At 42.1% G+C, this 14,811-nt stretch overlaps 1 protein-coding gene across 2 annotated transcripts in view; it reads right to left on the reverse strand.

Annotated features, from left to right (window-relative positions):
- Positions 1-14,811, reverse strand: part of cad (carbamoyl-phosphate synthetase 2, aspartate transcarbamylase, and dihydroorotase) — a 135,839-nt gene that overhangs the window by 27,152 nt on the left and 93,876 nt on the right. For both annotated transcript variants that reach the window (XM_072499023.1, XM_072499022.1), the window contains exons 32-36: positions 14,121-14,311; positions 13,206-13,346; positions 7,569-7,652; positions 5,554-5,707; positions 1,289-1,336 (exon numbers count right to left, since the gene is read on the reverse strand). In XM_072499023.1, the coding sequence (XP_072355124.1) occupies positions 1,289-1,336; positions 5,554-5,707; positions 7,569-7,652; positions 13,206-13,346; positions 14,121-14,311 (618 nt within the window). The remainder of the gene's footprint in view (positions 1-1,288; positions 1,337-5,553; positions 5,708-7,568; positions 7,653-13,205; positions 13,347-14,120; positions 14,312-14,811) is intronic.

Consider the following 14,811-nt stretch of genomic DNA (forward strand, 5'->3'; position numbering starts at 1 on the left):
TAATAACTCACTATATTGTGTAGTATGGTGTACTTTGGCCTGAATCTTCAAGAGGGGATTGAAAATCACTGCCCCCAGTTTGTATCCTGCAGGTTTTGGTTGAACTATATTTTCCTGCTTTTGGACAGCAGCTGTTCACGATTCTGCCATTCACGCCTCTTCTCGACAGGTATTTTGTTTCTTTCCTTGTCCGTGATCACTCACTTTGGCCCCTGCGCCACCAACTTATTTTTCATTTAATCTTTCCCACCTTTCGCCCTACCATAAACCTGACCCGTTTTGTTTTTCTTGTGACATTGCCCCTTTTCACTTTCTTAAAACCCATTACATTTCTAACTTTTCCCAGTGCTGATGAAAGGTCACAGACATCAACCCGATTTCCTTCTCCACAGATGTTGTCTGACCTGCTGAGTATCCCAGAATTTTGCCTTTTCTCCGAAAAGTAGTGTGTTTTATTTATTAAGCAAACATTGTCATGTGCTGGGTGGGGAGAACAAATCAATCACAAAACCTCTGGGTATAAATGTAAACTAAATCAGAATAGTAAACTGGATGCCTAAATTAAACAGCAATATTTATCACGAAAGCAGCATAATTCAAATTATATCAATCATATTTCTTTTTTTAAATAAATTTAGAGAACCCAATTTATTTTTTTCCAATTAAGGGGCAATTTAAGCATGGCCAATCCACCTAACCTGCACATCTTTGGTTTGTGTGGGTGAAACCCACGCAGACACGGGGAGAATGTGCAAACTGCACACGGTCAAGGACCCAGGGCCGGGATTCGAACCCGGGTCCTCAGCGCCTAGTCCCAGCGCTAACCACTGAGTCACGTGCCACCCTATTAATTATATTTCTATAATGTTTCAATGCTATGCAATCTGGTGACATACTGAATTTTGGAGAACCTGATATTAGGTTCAGTATTCTCCAATATACTTACAAAGCCAAACAGAACTTTAAAAAAACCCATCAGAACAGGAACCCAATGTACTTTTTAAAGAGGGTAACTGTTGATATTGATGTTTCAGGTCCGTGACCATTCATTAGACTTGAAACGTTAACTCTGTTTTTCTCTCTATACAGATGATATTTGGCCTGCTGAGTATTTGCAGCATTTTCTGTTTATATTTCAGATTTCTAGCATCCGCAGTATTTTGTTTCTGTTTGAATTGTTAGAATGATCGGAGGCCCAAATCAGTTTACACAAATTACAAAAATAATCAATTGTAACTTCTGAACTTTTCCGAGTGTTGAATTTTAAATCAGAAACTGCAATTCACACCTTGTTCGATGAGTTTCTTGACTGGTTTTTCCTTGTATTCTCCTTCAGCTGTTTAAATCAAAGCATGCAGAAGCAGCAAAAAGTCAGTCATTAATTCAATCAAGCAATCCAGATTAGAACAGTCAAGCAAGCTCTGCAATATAACACTCATTTTTTCATGTGCTGACCAGTGAACTAGGTAATATATTTAGATTACAGCACAACATGATCACAAGCATCTACGAGATTCACATATTAATGTCAGAATTTCAGAAAAACGTGGGTCCTGCTGGAAGTCTGTTTGTGTTCAGTGAGTAACCATCAATAAGGTTTTCACTATTCAATAGATTCTTAGCTACGGAAATATACCAAAAGCATGGAAATCAAAGAAAGCAGCTAGATTTTACCGGAACATTTGCAGCAACTGTGTTTTAAAGTTTTCACATGTTTGTGATACAAGGAGTCGACTTTTTTTTTTTAAAAATGTGGTTTGATGCATCATAACAGAGCATGACTGACACGATTTGGGAGACAAATGCACAGTTGGCAGAATCAAGACCATGTGAGGTGCTTAGGCATTTAAAGAAAGTCATTTGAAAAATCACATAAAATTGATTATGCAAGCAATTATTTCATTCCAAACTCTACAAGGTTCAAAATTGTAGATTCAGAGCAACGGCTAACGTGTTAGCTGAAGAGTGACATTTCTGCTCCATGAATAGGATTAATCACTAGGACTTAGTCACTGGTGAGGAAAATGGAACTATCAGGATTTTTCTTTGAAAAGACCAGAATTTGAAACTTTTATACTCAAGTTTTATTTTAACATAAATTTATTTTAAGGGGGCTCAAAACCTTTGAGGCTCCTTACCATGTACTAAGAATGGCCTATGAATACTGCCACCGTATTAATCATGATTACCGAATGACAAGTCATTCAGTTAAGTATGAAAATCATTTATCAGAAGTCTAGGGGGCGATTCTCTGATATGGAGCCCAAGTTTTTGCGCCGTCATGAACAGCCGTATTTCACGACGGCGCGAACCGGGCCCTGGTACGACCGATTCTGGCCCCCAAAGGCGCTGGAGCGGTTCATGCCGCTCCAGCCTCCTTTTGTGGCGCCAAATGGGCACCGCGCCAACCTGCGCATGCGCGGGGGACTTCTTTAGCGCGCCGGCCCCGGCTCAACATGGAGTCGGTGTTCAAGGGCCGGTGTGCCAGAAAGTAGGCCCGGAGGGGGCGGGGGGGAGAGAGAAGAGAGGCCGGCTTGATCGGTGGGCCCCGATCGCGGGCCAGACCCCATCAGAGGCCCGGAGCCCCCCTCCCCCCAGACCGCCCCCCGACCGTTCCCGCAGGCAGCGACCGGGGTGAACGGCACCGGCAGGACTCGATCGTATCTGCGCGGCCCATCTGGGCGGAGAATCGGTGGCCCCGCCGATTCCAGCGGCCCGCGCCGCGCCAAACGCGCCGGCGCAAATGGCGCCAATTCTCCGCACCTCAGAGAATCGCGCACCGGCGTCGGGGCGCAATTGCGGCGATTCTCCGGCCCAGCACGGGGCTCGGAGAATCGCCCCCCGAGTCTTTTTGCTGGGTAGACTGTGGGGCCAAAACACTATTTAATGTTAAACTACATACAAGTGATCTGTCAGTCTGTTAAAAAAACACAACACGAATATTTGAAAAAGGGTGCTGAGTTACAAATTGACTTATCGACAACATTCAATCAAACTCCACATGCAACAGCACAGAAACCAATTGAGAACTCAATTTTTTTTCTTTATTATTGGTTTATGGGATTTGGGCATCTCTGGCTTGCCCAGCGTTTATTGCCCATCCCTGAGAGCATTTAAGAGTCAACCACGTTGTTGTGGGTGTGGAGTCACATGTAGGCCGGATTTCCTTCCCTAAAGGGCATTAGTGAACCAGATGGGTTTTTACAACAATTGACAATGGTTTCATGGTCATCATTAGACTTTTAATTCGAGTTTTTATTGAATTCAAATTCCACCATCTGCCTTAGTGGGATTCGAACCCAGGTCCACACAACATTACCCTGGGATCTGGGTTACTAGTCCTGTGACAATACCACTATGCCACTGCCTCCCCGCTCAAATGCAGACAGGACTATTGCATAAAATCTACATTCTATAGATTTGTTAGGCGGTATGCTCAGAGCTTTGTGGAATTCTTGTTAAGATCTGCATAAATCAGGCCATTCTGCTTGCATGAGTAATATCCCAACAATTCAGGAGAGTCAGGGGGCAGAGTTGAATATGGTAGCCATCACAAAGGAGAAAGTGCTAGAGAAACTAAGAGGTCTAAAAATTGATAAATCTCCAGGCCCAGGTGGGCTACATCCTAGAGTTCTCAAGGAGACAGCTGAAGAAATAGTAGAGGCGTTAGTTATGATCTTTCAAAAATCTCTGGAGTCAGGGAAAGTCCCAGAGGATTGGAAAATCGCTGTTGTAACCCCCCTGTTCAAGAAGGGAACAAGGAAAAAGATGGAAAATTATAGGCCAATTAGCCTAACCTCGGTTGTTGGCAAGATTCTAGAATCCATTATTAAGGATGAGATTTCTAAATTCTTGGAAGTGCAGGGTCGGATTAGGACAAGTCAGCATGGATTTAGTAAGGGGAGGACGTGCCTGACAAACCTGTTAAGAGTTCTTTGAAGAGATAACAAATAGGTTAGACCAAGGAGAGCCAATGGATGTTATCTATCGTGACTTCCAAAAGGCCTTTGATAAGGTGCCTAACAGGAGACTACTGAGTAAAATAAGGGCCCATGGTATTAGAGGCAAGGTACTAACGTGGATTGACGATTGGCTGTCAGGCAGAAGGCAGAGAGTTGGGATAAAAGGTTCTTTTTCGGAATGGCAACCGATGACGAGTGGTGTCCCGTAGGGTTCAGTGTTGGGGCCATAGATGTTCTCTTTATATATTAACGATCTAGATGACAGGACTGGGGGCATTCTGGCCAAGTTTGCCGATGATACAAAGATAGGTGGAGGGGCAGGTAGTATGGAGGAGGTGGGGAGGCTGCAGAAAGATTTAGACAGTTTAGGAGAGTGGTCCAAGAAATGGCTGATGAAATTCAATGTGGGCAAGTGCAAGGTCTTGCACTTTGGAAAAAAGAATAGAGGCACGGACTATTTTCTAAACGATGACAAAATTCATAATGCTGAAGTGCAAAGGGACTTGGGAGTCCTAGTCCAGGATTCTCTAAAGGTAAACTTGCAGGTTGAGTCCATAATTAAGAAAGCAAATGCAATGTTGTCATTTATCTCAAGAGGCTTGGAATATAAAAGCAGGGATGTACTTCTGAAGCTTTATAAAGCATTAGTTAGGCCCCAGTTAGAATACTGTGAGCAATTTTGGGCCCCATACATCAGGAAGGACATACTGGCATTGGAGCGGGTCCAGCGGAGATTCACACAGATGATCCCAGGAATGGTAGGCCTAACATACGATGAACGTCTGAGGATCCTGGGATTATATTCATTGGAGTTTAGGAAGTTGAGTGGAGATTTAATAGAAACTTACAAGATAATGAATGGCTTAGATAGGGTGGACGTAGGGAAGTTGTTTCCATTAGCAGGGGAGACTAGGACCCGGGGGCACAGCCTTAGAATAAAAGGGAGTCACTTTAGAATAGAGATGAGGAGAAATTTCTTCAGCCAGAGAGTGGTGGGTCTGTGGAATTCATTGCCACAGAGGGCGGTGGAGGCCGGGACGTTGAGTGTCTTTAAGACAGAAGTTGATAAATTCTTGATTTCTCGAGGAATTAAGGGCTATGGAGAGAGAGCGGGTAAATGGAGTTGAAATCAGCCATGATTGAATGGTGGAGTGGACTCGATGGGCCAAATGGCCTTACTTCCGCTCCTATGTCTTATGGTCTTATGAATGCTACATTTTATAAACTGCGGAGTGAAGACTAATATGATAAATAGCAAACTATATTGTGAAATATGTTATTTGCAAAAATCAGCCGGAGAACTAGTAATCCAAAAAACATTCATTCTTTTTATTTTTATAAATAGCTAAAACTTGCGATGCAACTTTGGTGAACACGTACAAGCTGAGAGAATGAACTTAAGCACAGGAGCAAATTTGGAAATAATATATCTAGTTGTATATTTATTTTAAATGTTATGATTCAGCCAGAAGAACTAAAAGAAAATTACCAGGCCAGCTAGTGATCTTACAGGCCAATGCAACAACATGCGAGTGCAAGTTGAACTGCAGAAGACTATGTTAAATCATTCCAAAAGACAAAAACAAAGTACCATTTGGAAGTCCCGGGTCGGATGAGCGATGGATTCTTGGAGGAAGATGGAACCTGGGATCCACAGCAGGACCACAACTTGCCAACCTGCGAGGGCTTGCTGCTCTGGTCCGGACCGTTTCAGCTTGAGTAGGATATTTTGAATGTTCTGGGGTCTTAAAAATAAGTGTGAGATGAGCATGTACATTATTAGAAGATTAATTACCCAGCAGGCAAATCAACCACAAATTGGGAGTCTTAACAGCCAACTGTGAAAATCATTGAGAAACAATGTTATGCCTGATGTTTCAGTACTGTAAAAGCCTGTTTCATAATCATGTCCTAACTTAAGCACAGTACCAAGGGAGTGCTGCATTGCCAAATGTAAAAATGTCAAATCTTTAGAGAAGACATTAAATAGAGGCACTTGGTGTCTGCCCACAGAATCTCTTAAAATCCCTGCAACAGAAATTGAAGACCAGGGAATTCTGGTGTCCTGATCATCTCCTCTGGTGCCTTCCCTTCCTTTGTATACTTCATTTGGTTTCATTCCTCACTTATCCTTTCAAGTCTGCATTCAGAACTGGTGCACCAGCGTTCAAGTCTCTCACCTTCTTTCCTCCCCACCTTTTCTAAAACTGTCTCTACCTAAAATTTCCTGTTCATTTTCATGTCCAGCCCTCTGACATTGTCATCTTACATGGCCTCCCTACTCCCACAATCCTGACTGTGGAACAGGACAACTCTTGACCGTTTCCTCGATAGCTGGCCACCCAAACAGCTCCACTCCAATCCCACATCCTTTGTAGATTCCGTCCTCACCTCAAAAAAAATTACAATGGGGGGGAAATGGGGTCCTTTCTGGCAGACATCATCTTAAATAGATATATGCTGTGCCATTCATTTGGATAGGCCTAACATTTGGTGCAGAATTGAAGTCTGCTGAGGAAAAGGAACTAAACACTGCACCTGCAGAATCTTAAGACTGCAAGACTGGTGCAGTAAACTTTCTGCAATGCTAAACAGAGTGCGCAGGTGTATAGGGAGGATAATTCAACATATGTATCCTTGTATATGGCCCAGGTAGGTGTCATCTGGAATGATGACATTTTCAATTTTGGTCTCGTCACGTGGTGGGTACTCAAGCCTTGGAATGGTTCTAAGGAGAGATATCAATTATCCCTACTTTTACAACTCATATTAAGATAGTCTTAGGGAACTGCCTCTTTTCACGAGAAACACAAAGCTTCTGGGAGATTTAATTTTAACATTTAAAATTATGAATGGATCAGACTGTGGACAGACTATATGACCTAAATGAGCGAGGAAAATTAAGGGTCATCATATAAGCTTTACAAATATAAGAATCCATTTGCTTGCTGTGAGGGGGTTTCCCTTTAACAGAGTTATCAGAACTTAGACTGCCTCACACCACCAGCCTGAGCATTTTGGTCAGCGAGGAATTGCTGCGATTGTTCAAAAACACAGACGACTTCCACACTGGGATTTATATCACTTCTCACAGAAGGTAGGTGGGATGCTATGCCTGCTCTTGTTACTCTGAAGTTGTTTTGATAGCCTTTGAGGGCTGGAAGGGAGTTTGCAGATTCCTGCACTCCTCAACCTCCCACCCCAAAATAAGCCTTGAATTCACCTCAGACGTTTTCAAATTTTATTTCACCTTTGTCAAGGAGATTGCATGACTACAAATCAGAGGGTATACTGTAGGCATTGCTTAATAGCATTAACTGTTTACAAGCAGCCTGATGGACATAGTCTTTTTTATCTGTTTGTGTGAAAGGTATCCACAAGGATGCAGAAGTGCAAGATTACACTTTTGTCTGCTGATTGACACTGGTTACTGCCTCGGGCTGACCAACACCTGTCCATTGAAAAGGACATAACACAAGGGATCAGTAGGAGATGCACCTGTACCCATAAAGGATGACATTTTATACCTGGACCACAATTTATTTTTTTTAAAACACAGAAGAGAGTTAATTATGAAAACAGTTTGTACTGATGTTGAAGCCTTACTTTTACTGTAGTTAATGGTGGCGGCAATGGGACACCCAAAGGCCAGGCCCTCACATCTTGTCCATAACCTGGGGGAACTAATACCTGTAAATACATAATTTTCATACGTGGGCATTTGTTCCAGAACTGAGGTGTAAAAAAAATCAAAATGAAAAGGTAACGATTACCAATGAAAGGCAAAACATTGAGAAATAGGTTCTTAAAAGTATTAAAATGTCACAACAACCAAGGAGCTATCTTTTTAATTTTGATTCCAATTAAAGAGATGATCCAAAACACTTCTTGTGATGTTTCACAGCCATGCTTTATAAAAAATTATTTTATGAATTTACTGGAGGGAAATCACTGATTGAATTTTAAAAATCCTACAGCCACATTAAAATGAGATGAAACCACAGCTTCCAAGACGGCTGAAAATTTGCATAACCGTATATACATTTCAACGGCATTAACTGACGCCAGCCAGTCTAGAAAACCCCAGAGTCAATTATTTCCTAATCCATTAATAGAACATCCTAAGAATCACCTGGATTGGGACCATGTATTAGATGTCATCACTTAGGTCAATGAAGTCTGGCTGAGAAAGGAATCCACCCCAGCGATAATCTAACCAAGTCAAAGCCACCCACTTGGAATACACAAACTATTATTACGTTTGGACCACTGGTCAATGAGAGTGAGAATCATGTGACAAATCAGCAGATGTTGTGTTTGAGGAATTATTTTCACCAGATCAGAGGCAAAAATAGAAACAAGAAATGTGGGCCTCGTTCTCTCTCCACCCATACTGCAAGCTTGAACCCTGTCTATTTCACTATCCACATGCTGCAGACAGACATTTTAAACGAGCAGCTGCTACAGAAGAACAAAACAAATCGTCCATCTACATCTTTGAACTACCCTGATACCGAAACACAGCTTGGATCCACACAAGTCAACCATATCGCTTTCACCTTTATCACTTAATCTATGCCCTCACTTGGAATTATTGTGTGCATGAAAGTTGGCGGGTTATTATTATGTTTCTTTCTTGGTTAAGTCCAATCAATATATCCCTCTTTTCCTTTTTAAAAACTGAAGAAAACCTGTCTTGTGTATTTTATAGTCATGGCATGTAAACAGTTAAATATCCAAAACTGACAGGGGCGGCACAGTGGTTAGCACCACTGCCTCACAGCACCGAGGACCTGGGTTCAATCCCAGCCCCAGGTCACTGTCTGTGTGGAGTTTGCACATTCTCCCCGTCTGCGTGAGTCTCACCACTACAGCCCAAAGATGTGCAGGGTCGGTGGATTGGCCACGCTAAATTGCCCCTTAATTGGAAAAAAAGAATTGGATACTCTAAATTTTAAAAAAAGAATGGGCAATTCACCGAGTGCCATACTCCCAGCTTCCTCGTAACCCGACACTTTCTTCCTTTTCAGATAAATTTCTAATTCTCTATTGAATTGAGCCTGCCTCCACCAGACGCTCAGAAATGTCTTCCAGACCTTAACCACTCGCTGCATGAAAAGGTTTTTCCACATACCACTTTGCCAATTACTTTAAAAATGTACCCTCTCCTTCTCAATCCTTCCAGGAGCATGAATAGTTTCTCCGGATTTACGCTTGTCCCAGCCACTCAACACCAACATTTAACCCTGCCACCCTTGCAATGAATTCCACTTGTTTTTTTATCCAAATCCATTTGACTCCACTGCTCAAAGCATGGAATTCAAAATTCTCATCTCCATCGAGATAAACTTAAATGGCCTCACTCTAACTCAAATTCCGGAACCTTGTGCCCCAAGATATTCTCTTTGATTCCTCAACTCAGTCTTCTGCCTCATTCTCCCCTCATCCCGGTGTCCACCATCAGAGGCAGGAGAATCAGCTAGCCCAGTCCTATTATCTGGAACTTCATGTTGAATCCACTCATACATCTTGCCGATCAGGCTGTCTTTAGGTGAATCATCAAACTTCACTCTTTCAGCAGCCTTTCGGGTGCCGGCCCTTCCAATTGTTTTTATTTAATAACATAGAACATACAGTGCAGAAGGAGGCCATTCGGCCCATCAAGTCTGCACTGCCCACTTAAGCCCTCACTTCCACCTTATCCATGTAACCAATAACCCTTCCTAACCTTTTTGGACACCAAGGGCAATTTAGCATGGCCAATCCACCTAACCTGCATGTCTTTGGACTGTGGGAGGAAACCGGAGCACCTGGAGGAAACCCACACAGACAAAGGGAGAATGTCTGGTTTACTGCTATGATGTCTGGTTTACTGCTATGAAGTACCGGGTACACAGACTACTTTAAAAGGAGTACGGCTAATCCAAATAATAATATAATAATCTTTATAATAATCTTTATTGTCGCAAGTAGGGCTTACATTAACATTGCGATGAAGTTAGTGAAAAGCCCCTAGTCACCACATTCCCGCACCTGTTCGCGTACGCAGAGGGAGAATTCAGAATGTCCAAATTACTGAACAAGCACGTCTTTCGGGACTTGTGGGAGGAACCCGGAGCACCCGGAGGAAACCTACGCAGACAAGGGCAAAATCTGCAGACTCCGCACAGACACTGACCGAAGCCGGGAATCGAACCTGGGACCCTGGCGCTGTGAAGCGACAGTGTTAACCACTGTGCTACCGTGCCACCCAATAATTGACTGTTGTTGCAATCCAGTGAGTTTCAGTTGGTGTCATCACCAGATACGTTTCTTACGGACACATTACTTATTTCTATTCAAAATCCTTTGCTTTGGCAATTCTGTTGTATCTGCCAGCTAAACCCTCGTAGTAGTTCCTCCATACTTCTCCAAAATATATATGATTCAAATTTCCAGTGATGCTGCTGAACTTCAATATTTCATCCAAGTGGCCAGTAGTCACATGTGAATCAATAGCCAATGGTGGTAGGCAACTTACAGCAAGGGCAATTTTGCCTTGAGCCAACATCCAACCACAGACACTTTCCTGGCAGGAGTGAAATGGATAGCAACTGGTCTGATTCTTCAACCTCCCATGGTGAAAGTGCTGCTTCTAATCTCGCTTATCAACACTGCTTTGCTGTTCTCGTTATTGCTTTTTTTTAGTAGAAAACAACATCTGCCTTCTTTGAATTTTACTGTTTTCTTGATCTGTAAGCCTCATTCCTGAATTAGAATAGAAACTCTGAAAAATCTCTAGTGGCTAATTAACAGTCACCAACATGTTAGGACAATGATTTAAAAGTTTTTTTTTAAATGCTTACATTTCATTCCAAACAGATCAGGCCACATCTCTACAAGGCCAGTAGGTGTAGTGTGCAGGTGAGGAATAAATTAAATGGTCATGCGACCATTGTTAAATGCAATAATGGGTTTATGCATTTTGACAAAGTTTGCAGCAGAAACCAAGCAGCTGATTATCATAGAATTTACAGTGCAGGAGGAGGCCATTCGGCCCATCGAGTCTGCACCGGCTCTTGGAAAGAGCACCCCACCCAAGGTCAACACCTCCACCCCATCCCACAACCAGCAACCCCACCCAACACTAAGGGCAATTTTGGACACTAAATGCAATTTATCATGGCCAATCCACCTAACCTGCACATCTTTGGACTGTGGGAGGAAACCGGAGCACCCGGAGGAAACCCACGCACACACGGGGAGGATGTGCAGACTCCGCACAGACAGTGACCCAAGCCGGAATCGAACCTGGGACCCTGGAGCTGTGAAGCAATTGTGCTATCCACAATGCTACCATGCTGCCCAAATAATTATAACTGATAATTATAACTGACTGGAAATTTACTTAAGCGATTGCTGTTATCTCTACAGTCAACTCAGTTCTGCCTAATATTCGGTGGTACCGAGGATTTTGTAAATCCACAACCTGTGACAGTGAGGAATTAAGATTCAAGTCAATATTAAAGTCTATAGAAAATCACCAACATACGAGTTTACATCACAAAAGGAAAAATCTGTTTCTATGAACCTGGCAGCTGGTTCAAATCAGTAGGGAAAAGACTCGAGTTACTATTTTTAAAAACACAGAATCCACGAGCCAAGTGAAATACCAACAGAAGATAAACAACAAAACATTGCATTTCTCATTGTCTTTAACATAATAAAACATCCTATGGTGCTTCCTGGGAGTATTATATAGTAAGATTTAGCAACATCACTTACGGTGATGTTGGCTAAGATAACCAAGCGTGTGGTCAAGGGGGTGCCTCAAAGGAAGAAAGAGAGGTGGAGAAGTGTAGGGAGAATATTCTAGAGCTTGTCAGCCACCAACCAATACAGAAGCAATTAAAATCAAGAATACCCAAGGAGGCAGGGTTAGATGGGTGCATTTATTTTAAAGGAATGCAGGGACTGAAGAATATTATGGGGATAGGGAGGGGCAAGACCATGGAACTATTTGAAAACAAGAGTGAAATATTTAAAATCAAGGCTTGCCTACCTGGGAGGACAATGAGGAAGGCCATGATGGGTGAATGGAGTTTTCTGCAAGTTAAGACAAAGGCAGCAGAGGTGATGTCAAGTTTATGTAGGGTAGAATGTGAGAAGCCAGCCAGGAGTGCACTGAAATAGTCAAGTGCCAAGGTAACCATGCTACGAATGAGAGTTTCAGCAGTAGATAAAGCTGATTTGGGGCAATAAGTCAGATGGTGTGAAAGGGGTGGAGATGGGTGATCTTAGTGACTGCATGAAACCAAGTTTATAAGCAGATACGTTTGGCCTCAGACAGTTGCCAAGCAGGAGGAGGAGTCAGGAGCTCAGAAAGGGAGTTTGGAGGAGGAACCAAAGAGGATAGCTTCTGACTTCCTTAATTTAAAGATATTTCTGCTCATCCAGTTCAGGATAAGCATTTTGACAATTTAACGATAGTGGACAAGAGGTGGCAGTGAGGTAGATAGAGCTGGGTGTCATTAGCGTCCATGGGAAAACCAACACCACATTTTCAGACGATATCACCAAGGGACAGCATATAGGCGAGAAATAGGAGGGGACAACACTTGGAGAGAAAACAGTTAACAATATTGGCTACCTTGGGAACCAGGAAGGAAAGGTCAGCAATTTAATAGGAAATGGCACCAAGGGGGTAGCTAGTGACTGTCATGGACAAGGTGATCTCGGATAGAGCATGACAGGAAACAGAAGAAAAGCTGAAGTAGATACAAACCCAGGGCTGGGGATTTGCAAGGGAAAGGGAAGAAAGAGGCAGAGGCAGCTGATTGGATACTCTCAATCTTAGTGACAGAAGTTCATGAGTTCCTCACACTTCTTGTTGGGAGACAAATGGGGTTGGAACAGGGGAGAGAGGCAAGGTTCAATAACATGGCAAACACCTCCTAAAACATTCCACTTACAAAATTCCATTTTTTTTTTTAGTTAAAATTGAGTTTCCAGAAATATAATCTTGGTCTATACCATAAATAAAAGAAACACAAGTTGTCAATTGTCTGATTTTCTAATCTCTTATGCTAAAGAGGCAAAAAGGTACAAATATTTTCTGGCAGCTTTTTCATGAAATGTATAATTTTGTGAATCAGGACAAGTTCAGCACAAAAACACAACTGCAACAATGTCATGCGGCAATGTAGCAAATACTAGCAAGAATTTAGGCTACCTATTTTAGAAAATCCTTTAAAGTAAAATTACCTGTCCATCAATGTAGGCCACTTCACCTCTCAACACAACTCGCCTGACTTTTCCTTTCACCTTCTTTCCTTCAAATGGTGTCCACTTGGACTTGGTGAACTGCATGTGGTTTGGGATCGTCCATTCTTGCTCCAAATCAACCTATAATGAATCCAGAGCATTAAAATTGCACCACGTGCCACTTTGCTGCCATTTGGCCTTAATACAGACTTTTATTTCAGACCTACACTTTGGCTGCCATTTTCTCTTCACCAGTATGCACTGACAATGTAGGATGAGGGTCTTGGCTTTTTAGGAAGTGGCAGTGGTGCGAGTGGGAGGTGGGTGAGCATATTGCTGCTCATGATGAGATACTCAGTGGAAAGACTATACTGGCACAGAGATCTCCAACTTCCTTTTTGGAACTGGAGAACTATTACTGGCTGATTTACTTTGCCAGCTTTTCCTTACTTGCATTTCTCATTGGACCATACCCTCACCATCAACATTTTACAAACTCTCTGAAATTAGCACTTTTATTATGCCTCCTGTTATATAATATAATCACTAATCTATTTAACTATAACATGCTTTCTATCAAAGTAACTGCACAATTGTGCAATGGCTTGTGTGTTCGTGTGTGGGGTGCGCCAGGCAAATGGACAGAATTTATTTGACAGACTAAGACGATAGTGTAGCGGGCAACTGGTTGGTTGTATTACAAAAACTAAGATGTTTTTGTATTACAGCTATTGATTGGCCGGTTTTGGGATCTCATTGGTCAACAGCACACTATTTTTCTATATTCACACATTCCTAGCGTCTTATAACAAAGCCCTGAAGTTTGATGGATCTTGAATGAACACATCATATACATTTTTCTTTTGAAGTTCTCTTAGCAATGTAACTTCACATTTCTCAAAGTCCGAGCCTTACCTCCACGTAGGTGTTTTCCTGAACTGGCAAGGAGAAGATTTTACGGGGATTTTCATACAGTCGTTTAACTAGATCATCAATGGTGAGTCTGCCTTCACTGACAGCCGTGAGCAGTAGTGGCAGCATGGTCTCCAAGCCAGGGTAACCTGGTGGTGGTGAATCACTATTCTTTTCTTCAACAGAATGTGGGGCTAAAGAAATGAAGATAAATTATTAATAAACATTTACATAAAACAAAATTCTTCTTCCCAGTACTTTTTCAGAGTCTAAAATCAATACTTTGTTTTAAAAATGCACTCTTTAGCGACTCTATGCTTGAACCAATTTTGCTTTCAAGATTTTAATTAAACACAAATGATCACAGCACCGCAATTCAGTTAATCATAGGACCACACATAAAAATACGATTCTAATGTAGCGACATAAAATAATTTTTAAGATTTTGCTGTAGTTAAAGCAATTGTTAGTCAGTATGATTTAGTATTTTAATAGTCAAAATTATGCCATGGTGGGGGTTAACAGTTTCATGCAAAACACTGATCTGGCAGCAAGAATACTTTTCAGCTCATTTACTACATATTGCCATTTGCGTGGTTACTTGCTTTAGCTTGAACCCACTCTGGACAGCCTCACCCACAGGAATCTCCTGAGACTGGGAACTGCAACGGTTATAGTAAAGTAAAAAAATAAT

This window comes from Scyliorhinus torazame, chromosome 4, assembly GCF_047496885.1.
Source record: "Scyliorhinus torazame isolate Kashiwa2021f chromosome 4, sScyTor2.1, whole genome shotgun sequence".
Lineage (NCBI taxonomy): Eukaryota > Metazoa > Chordata > Chondrichthyes > Carcharhiniformes > Scyliorhinidae > Scyliorhinus > Scyliorhinus torazame.